Here is a 9,337-nt window from a genome sequence, read left to right as displayed (position 1 = left end):
GTCGTTTAGCTACTGGTTGCTGCTTCATCCTGGTACCTCAGGTTTGTCTTCACTTTTAGCTCCATGGAGCTTTTACCTCAAACGCTGTAAATAAAAGGTCTGAAACAATGAGCCGACGTGAAAGTGCCCTAAACCGTTGTTCATTTTAACAGCCAGCAGGGGGCGACTCCTCAGTCAGATTAAACAGAAGTCATTGAGAAAACTTCTCCGCTGATTTGTCACAACAGGAAACGTTTTCCCAAAGACTTTATGGTCTCAGTCACTGATTTCAGATCTCCTTCAGTACAGCCTGATGCTCATTTTTTAATATGATACAGTTTAGAGTGAAAAAAAGACGACAACACAAACTCTGTTTTAAGGCGGAGCTCCCTTATAATCACTGCTGTCCGTTGTGTCTTTAGTCAGCTCCGACTCTCGCTCGTTCCGTCCAGTTTCAAAAGACCAAAATGACGGCAACACCGACACTGCGGCTTCAAATTGGTAGTCCACAAACCGATGGGTGACGTCAAAGTGGCTGCATTCATCTTTTAAATACGGTCTGTGTGTAAATGATGCTGTGTTTCATCAGGTCACCACCGGCTCAGAAACAACCCCGGGGCAGGTGGTGCTCCACCACAGCAGCACCGCTTCTGTGCAGTGAATCAGCCACTGTGTGTGAATTTATTAATTAAATGAAAAATGCAAGTCGTGTCGCTCTGCTCCTAACGACACAACACTTCATGACATAAATAAAAACAAATAAAGTCCGTTTATTCAGCAGCAGATTGTCCGTGTGCAGTCACCGGAAGTACAAAAGTCAAATTCACAGTTTGAAACAGAAAATCATCAGGACGGTACGTACACATGAAATGACAGAGCAGTCTAGACGCTTTTTGTTTTGATCAATATACAAGTCAGCCTCTAAGAAACTATTCTCGTCTAGTGCCTCTAATCCTGAAACCTGGCTGTGAAAGGACATGATTCTGTCAGTGAGGAGCGGCGGTGAGAAAAGTCCGCCGGGAGCGTCGGCTGAAAGTGAAAATAAATCAATAGAGGCAGCAACACACTGCGTATCGACGTTTAATATCCAGAATAAAGAATCAGATTAGGGGCTTTACTTTAATAAATACACGTGGATGGAATTTCATGAATTTAAAACACAAGTCCAGTCATATTCTATTTTTTTTTAATTGTAACCAAATCCCATTCAAAGACAAATAAACCCAGCAGGCAGTCTGTGTGGGCTGATACGGTGGCTCCAAGGAGCTTCTTGTTTCTAGTGAACCTGGACTTTATTTCCAGTGACACTCACTGAAGCACCAAATGTGTATTACTGCTAATGCGCCCTCACATTAGGGAAGTTATTGAGTGTTTCTGAGAAGTTAATGTATATGTTCGTGACTCTAAAATGATTCATCCTCACCAGAGACAGACCAGCACTCTGTTTGTTTAGCTTGTTTCATTGGGGTTCGGTCACAGGAAGAAAAATCTAGAATAAAGGCAGATTAATCCTTTAAATGAGGCCCATCCTGACCAGTTTTCCAAATGAGACGATGTGTTCGCGTGCCCCAAATCCAGATCAATTTTTTCCTTTCAGCGCTCGCCGCTCCATCACTCCTAAAAATATGGACACGAGGACGTGACAGACTCGATGCTGCGTTCTGAACTCTTTCCGTTAAGATGGATGCACTCGAGCGCCGTGGAACCAGGTGCAAAGCATCACAGGAAGACGGATGAAGCTCTCGGCTGCACGGTTACACAAAAAAATGGTGTCACAAGATCTCCTCCAGTCTTCCCTCGCGTGTGAATGCAAATGAAGAGAGGCAGCTTTCAAACCACGCAGGCTCCAGATCTTCAATCCAAACGGAGGCAGTTATATATCTGCTATCAGGGTTTTTTTTTTAATGGTGTTATTTATTTTATTGCTACCAGGACCGGATCATTATCCCGCATGAATCACAGCCACCTCCTGCCTCTCAGATCAGCCTCTCCATAGGCGGCGGCTGCGTGATGCTCCACATCTCCACCCGCGATCCCTCCTTCTCCTGCCGGCTGGGGCTGTAGGTGCCGTGGGTGGCGCGGCGGTTCAGCGCCACCACCAGGCCGACGGAGGTCAGGATGAGAGCCAGCAGCAAGACGACGGACACCAGGCTGATGGACAGCAAGAGGTCAGAGGTCAGACCCTCAGAAGTCAGCTGGAGGGAAGCGAGACAAGAGAGAGGCGGAGTCAGAGGACGGCGTTTTCCTGGAAGCGTGAAGCAAATGTTCTGGTTTCAAGGTTCTCACACACAGCTTACATTGTTTATTTCTGTCTCTCACACATTTTTTTTTTCTTTCTCTCTCTCTGTCACACTCTCACACACACTTTTTCCTCTCCTGACTTCTTTACACTACACCAGGCGCTCCACGCGTGCTGCCAAAGTGCTGATGGATGTGTTTCCCAGCTCAGCAGGTGGGTTGCGACCACCAGGAGCCTCTAGCTGCCGCGGACTGAAACCTCCCTCCGTCTGCCGCCTCTCTCGCAGTTTGGCTGCGGCGAGCGCCAGCCCCAGCATCACCACTATCGCCAAGCCAACCAGACACGGTGCCAGCACGGCAGCCACCCGCGAGCTGTATGGAGCACGCTCCGTCTGTGAAGGATCACACACACACACACACACACACACACACACACACACACACACACACACACACACACGGGCAAGATGCTGCCTGATGATCCCATCAGCGCACACACAACAAACACCTCCAAAAACAAACTCGCAAACACCCGAAATAGCTCCGACAAACACGCTCTTTTAAAGCAGGAAATAAAAGCTGCTTTACATGCAGTGTCTGATTTGCATCCAGGCGCTTAAATGACTTATTTCATATTTAACTTACAGCCTCGTGGCCCTTTGATCTGCACACACACACAACTAGAAACAACATTACACAAACCCACAGATGTCTGATGTCACCAATCAAACCCGAAGTGAATCAAGATGAATTAAAGCTTTCAAGTGCAGCAGGTGAGTGATTGTTAACAGTCATTAAGCAGCAGCAGCAGAAAACAGAACAGCAGGTGCACTTACATCAGTGGCTGTGGTTGGCGTGATAGTTGTGACTCTCTGAGTGGCTGCTGCAAGGTTACAACAGCACAACAGCTGTAAGTCTCGCTCCATAACACTTAAAATCCCCGCTGACAGCCACTTCAGAGCTAAAGCTTCTCACTGAACTTGTCAGGTTACACAAGTCAAGGAAAAATAATCTCAGAAGTCAGCAAACTTTACACCCAGCAATCAACATGGAAACATAATTCTAATAAAAATACAACCATCCGTGTCCCGAGGCAAAAAATAACTTATGCGCTCATGCTTGACGCTGCAGACATTAGACTTTCTTTCCCTCCGCTACAGGTTCTTTGTTGACTCCTGGAAAGTGCTTACCTGTCACTGCAGCACAGTTGGCTGTCAGAGCGAGTGTGACACAAGCGAGCGGGAGCAGCCTGCAGCCAGGACCCGCCATCAGTCACTGGCTGCCACACACACCGGCACAGAGATGTCTAACTAACCAGTCTCTAAGGTACACGGCGAGGCCACCCTGAAGCCTCGGCTGAGCAGCTCCGCACTCAGAGACACGGGCAGCAATGCTTCCCTGCTGTCAGCACTATCAGCCTGCTCAGTGTGTGTGTGTGTCGGTGTGTGTGTGTGTGTCGGTGTGTGTGTGTGTGCGCCTGCCAGATAAGCTGCCCTCATACGTTTCTGTGAAGCAGACCGAACTTCTGTGAATGCCACCAGCTCTCTGCTGAAACTGCACTTCAGCACCAGATGCCGCTTTTTTGCTGGCAAAGCACATTTCCTCCTCTCTGCTTCTCCCCGCTCTCAAAGGATGGCCACATCAGTGCCGACACTGAAAAACTGCCTCCCATTTCCTCCCCCTCTTTCCTCACCATTAGGGCTACCTGTGCTTGCAAAACACACACACACACACGCACACACACACACACACACACGGACTTGAAAAACACAAGATGGGAGACAGGAGGCAGGTGTACAACGGGCCAGTGCTGCATATTCACAGCGTGCTCAGAAGTATACGTGAGATCACACCGATATGTGACTTCTGTGAGGGTTTGTACTTACTTTAAGCATTTCTTTGGTTATTATTGGATATTAAATATGAGTAAGGAGGGACAACATCTTGTCCTGCGTCTGCGAGAATCTTCTCTTGAGTCAATTCGATGCTTTATCTCTCCGAATCAGTGAAATCCAGCAGTTATCTCTAATTACAGTCCCTTTAGCACAAAATGATGTGTTTCTGTGGGTACGCCTCCACTGCAGCTCAGCAGGAAGACGCTGAAGGACGACTCAGACTAAACAACTACTGAAGCCTCATATTACACCATCTCTAGCTGAGTTCTGGTTGCAGTTCAGCATTTTTCCATCACTCACGTCTAACAGCACATCAGGAAGTTACGCTGACTTATCCGTTGGCTTCACCGTGTGTGTGTGTGACTGCTGTGTGTGTATGAACTCGGGCTATTCTGGGCCATACTCACGCTACATCTTGTTAACAAGAGATTAAGTGTCTATGTTCGGCGTCACGGTGGCCACCTGACTTCAGCATGATGCTCCTTCACACACACACACACGGTTAGAAAATCAACGAGAGGATTTGAACCTTCGACAGCAGCTCGGACGACGGTGGAAATGGGAATGAAACGAATGTTTGGTTATGGAGGAGAAAAGAGGACAGACAACGAATCAAGGCTGATAAGAAAGACTTTGCTTTTATTTGACAACGACAAAGACAGAGACAGAGCGGACACGGAACACGATGGAGGGAACAGAGACAAACGAGAAGTTACAGTGGTACATGGATTATTCAGCGTGATGTCAGCACAACAAGAGTGAAAGACAAACAACAACAACACACAAGTCTACACGAGTGCAATGATTCATGAAACGTTGACCACAGCAGCATGGTGGAGTGTCGGTGCCGTTCAGCCGCCGAGAATTTCGGCTTAAAATATCTTTGGCTCAGAAATGGAGAGGTTTAGAGACAGAAAAAAAATCCTTCTTTGGTGCAAAACAACACACAGCAGTCAGTCAGTCAGTCAGTCAGTCACCGCAGCGCTCTGAATGCACATCAAGAACAAAGCCAGACATCTTGTCGTCTTCCAGCCCCTCCAGGTGCCTTTGTAACTACAACACTGCTTTTCATAGTTCACAAATTCATCCGGGCGGAGCTCCCAAAAACCCGGTTCAGACTGACGGGGTATCTTCACATTATAAATAACTCACATGCCATAATGCTCCTCACCTCACCAGAAAGTGCTTCAGTGGATGCAGAACGTCCTTCCCTTAATAAAGTCATAACTCTCCTGCACTATTTCAATCAGTTCTTCATCTCAAAGACAATGAAATTTTCTCTGATTCAGATTCAGGACAGAACAGGATTTATGAAAGGGTCACTTTCTGAGAACTTGTGATGATTCGTTTCCCCTTTTCATCACAATTTATCGAATAAATATTTAAAACAATTACAAGAACAATCAACAGATTACAAAACTCCTCCACTGTAGCTTCACTGTTTATAGTCTGGGCTGGTTTTACAAAAGCTCACTGCCTCTACGATCTACAGCTAGGTCCAGCACGTTCTGCAATTAAAGTTGATAATATAAATAACTATGTTAAATAAGGTGCTGCTGATTACCAAAGTGTCGTTTTAAGGCACAAAACAGTTCTGTGGTCCCTTTAACTTGACGTCAAACTAAAGAAATCCCTACTGTCTGTAGTGTGCTGGACGCCTGATCAGGTGGTACCAACTGGATCAGGAGTCCCCCTGAGATTCGTATGTAAAAGCACTGCCCATCCTCATCTTCTACCATCCATCAATCACCCATACAAGCGCACCACACCCTGCAACCCACGGTGGCAAAAACACACGCATTCACACACCGACTCAGTCATTTTGTCCCCAGTCCACCTCCGGCTCATCGTCCAGCCTGAGGATGAGGTAGGAGAGCAGCTGGAAGAGGTTCTGCCACAGCAGCACAGCCACGTAAAAGTAAATGTCGCTTACGTCCGTCTGGCACATGTCTCCAGCGTAGCTCATGTCACACACACAGACAAACTTGTTGATGAGGTTGCGGCAGTAGCCTCCGTTCAGACAGGGGTTGGACTTGCACTCGTCCACCTCCTGCTCACACCTGCAGGCACAGAGACGCACAGAGTGAATGGATCTGTTGTGGTAAAAGAACCTGAGCAAAGAGCCCCATCAGTGAAACTCAAGTTGTTGTTTTTTTAACGCTAGCATGTTTATATGAAGAGTTCATTTGTAAAAACAGATAACTCCGTCTTCACGGACCTTCAGAAACCCACCTTTCCATCGTCTACCTGAGACAACATCAATCAGTTGTCTTTGTTTTGTCATTTCTACCGAGTCAGATCCACTCAGCTTCAGTTTGATTGATGTTATCTCAAGAAAACAACAACAAAAACAAGTTTTCTGAAAATCTACAAACATGGGCTTCTCTGTTTTTGCAAATGAACTCTTCATATGATGTTTTTTACATGCTAGAAGACGCATCATGAGCAAAGTAAGCCGCCATGGCCGAGCATTTCCCCCAGATGACATCTCAAACACACAGATTTAGACCTGAAGGGTTTCATGTGTAACAAACTGAAGGAAACCAATCCTGTCAACCTGCAGAGCTGGACTCTGTATCGTTATTCTACTTCAGAATCTGTTTCCATTTCTGTGTGGCTAAGTTACTCCAACATTACACTTTGCCCTCGTGTAGCGTCGAGTAGCTCCACTGTGTCTGAGCAGAACTGTAGGCGAGCTGGAGTGCTCGAGCTGCTGTGAGTGGGAACGAGTAAGTGGAGAGAGAGACGGGCTACGTAGATCTGTGCATTCTAGAGGAAACAACGATGCAAACTTGTGTTGAAGCCTTTCTAAGCTCGGCAGGAGGGATTATTTTCATGGAAAAAAACTTCTAAATATACAACTTTATTGCACAGAGACGAGTTTCTAATCAATGACGATCTTATATAAGTAAACAACAAGAACACAGCAAATAAAGAAGAAGCTGGTGAGTGGAGGAAGCAGCAAAGGCAAAGAAAGTGTGCACGAGTGTAACAGAGGAACACCACCAAGGACGTATGTGTGCATGAATGTGGCAGGAAGCAGCAAACTAAACTAAAGCTGGACAAATTAGAGAACGACAACACAGCTACTCAGAGTGTTTCACTGTCATCCAGATGTATTTTACTCATACGTCTGTGTTGTTCTGTGTCCTACCGGTGGCCGATGAAGCCTGGTGGACAGTCACAGGACAGCTCGCGGTTGGTGCAGTTGCCTCCGTTGAAGCAGGTGTAGTTTCTGGTGTCATCGCCGCACACCGAAACCGGCAACTTGGGCCTTCTGGCAGAAAACATGAAGACACATCAGAGGACCGATAAATAAGCTGTTTGTATTTTACCAGCTTCCAGTGAAACAAAGAACTGAATCAAATTTGTATTTGCCCCCACATGGAGGCATTTTAAAAAGCAAGCCAAAGACGGTTCTTTTCTCCACAGGTTTTAATGAGTCAGAGAAACCCTGTTCAGGACTTGTGGGGTCTTCTGGACCCGAGGCCATGTGGTTTAGGTGACAGGTGCTGTTTTTTATTATTGAACATCTTTTTAAAATATCAAAAGAGGGACAGTTGTTATGAATTTAGAACCAAAAATACGTCAACTTATCAGAAAATGCATTTAACAAAGTATAAAGTCTATAATGAATACCAATTAATATTTTGCACATATTCTTTCTTGGTGTCCTGAACAGGGTTAATCAGTCAGATTAATGCAGAAAGTCTGGTCAGTAACTGTATTCTGAACTTTCATTTACTTAATTTCTTTGTTATCATTTACATGTTTTTATTTTGCGTATTCTTTACAGTCAATCTATTCAATCCTATCACTATAAAATGTGCACTTATTTTTGTTTCTACATTTACTTCATATAAATAATTTAATTGTCTCTAATTCTACTCTGCTACATTTTGCATTTTATCTTTTACATGCCTGAAGAGCACTTTGAGTCACCTCATAACGTGCTCTATAAATAAACCCGCTCGCTTATAGGAGGCCCTGAGTTGTTTCGCAGGTTCTGTGCAGCAGTTTTTAGCGGTTTTATGTCTACCGGAAGCAGAAGACTCAGCCAAGCAGGAGCTGTATTGTTCAGCCTCCTGCTGTTCCCCACAGGGGAGACAAAGAGGCTTAGGAGGCGACCAGGATAATAAGATTAAAGACCTCTGGCATCTTTTCACCAGCAGGATGTCAAATCACATGTACAGGAATGAAAAAGACCAGCCACTCTGCTCCGGCCTCTATCGCCTTCTATCAGCCTGAAGCCTCTCCAGCTCACATCAATGCCGACAAAAGTCATCCTGGAACGTGTGTAATTTTGGCTTTCATAAGAATCAGTTTGAGCTACAGCTGTCACTCATTTGAAAACGTGGTTGGCTCATTTTAAAACAAACGGTGTCAGAGGGAGACTTAATATCTGCTTTGCTTGGTATTTTGTTGCACACGGCATGAACAAAAAAAAAAAAGGCAGCGTACATGACATTTGAGAGACAAACATCTAACAGGAAACAAACACCTGGGAACACACGAGGAATCAAAAAAGAAAGAAAACTCACACATTTCTGACAACAATGTACCATGGAATTTCTTCAACGCGTTCACTGCAGGGGAACAGAAAGAAAGATGGTGAGAGCAGGAAGAAAGAGGCACAAACAAGAGAGACAAACAAAAGGAAGTCATTTTGATGAAAACTTTACAGCCTAGATGTTCCCAGTAAAGGGAGATCGCTTGACTGGTGGCTTGCTTAGCGAGAGACACTTGCAAAGGTTTTCTATGTGCAAAAGAGGCAAAATGCAAGAGGCTGTGTGTTTACAGGATAAATGCTTGGAGGCGTTCCCCTGCTGGTTCTCCGAGGCAAACGGTAGATGACAGGGGAAAGAAACTGGCGCTGAACCAGAGAGCCTTGTGTAGTGAGACACCACAGCAGACTGAGGCCTTTTCTGGCTGACACTAGAATAGAAATGCAGCTTCTGAGACGCTCACTGCAGGCGTGGTTGAAATGCTGAACAGAGGCAGAAATGTGGAGACATTTACAGTGAAGGATTTTGTTTGTGTAGCGCCGCGGTCCCTTGTCTGTGCAATTTTGGAGCATTTATTTGTGCATTTCGTGTTTGCTAACTAAGCTTTCGGTGCCGTTCATAGAGAAAGAAAGTTATCTTCGGAGCGTGAAGTATTTATGATGGGATCGTTTCCTCTGTGCTCATCTACATGCTCCACAAGCCTCCTGCACTCACCAGAAT

At 45.6% G+C, this 9,337-nt stretch overlaps 1 protein-coding gene across 1 annotated transcript in view; it reads right to left on the bottom strand.

Annotated features, from left to right (window-relative positions):
• Nucleotides 1-1,955: 1,955 nt before the first annotated feature.
• Nucleotides 1,956-9,337, bottom strand: part of crb1 (crumbs cell polarity complex component 1) — a 27,305-nt gene continuing 19,923 nt past the window's right edge. The window contains exons 10-13 of the mRNA XM_008293029.1: nucleotides 8,654-8,698; nucleotides 7,267-7,389; nucleotides 6,046-6,172; nucleotides 1,956-2,174 (exon numbers count right to left, since the gene is read on the bottom strand). Coding sequence (XP_008291251.1) covers nucleotides 1,956-2,174; nucleotides 6,046-6,172; nucleotides 7,267-7,389; nucleotides 8,654-8,698 — 514 coding nt within the window. The remainder of the gene's footprint in view (nucleotides 2,175-6,045; nucleotides 6,173-7,266; nucleotides 7,390-8,653; nucleotides 8,699-9,337) is intronic.

The sequence above is a fragment of the Stegastes partitus genome, unplaced genomic scaffold, assembly GCF_000690725.1.
Source record: "Stegastes partitus isolate 25-593 unplaced genomic scaffold, Stegastes_partitus-1.0.2 Scaffold852, whole genome shotgun sequence".
Classification (NCBI taxonomy): domain Eukaryota; kingdom Metazoa; phylum Chordata; class Actinopteri; family Pomacentridae; genus Stegastes; species Stegastes partitus.
This window is presented reverse-complemented; position numbering and strand designations above follow the sequence as displayed.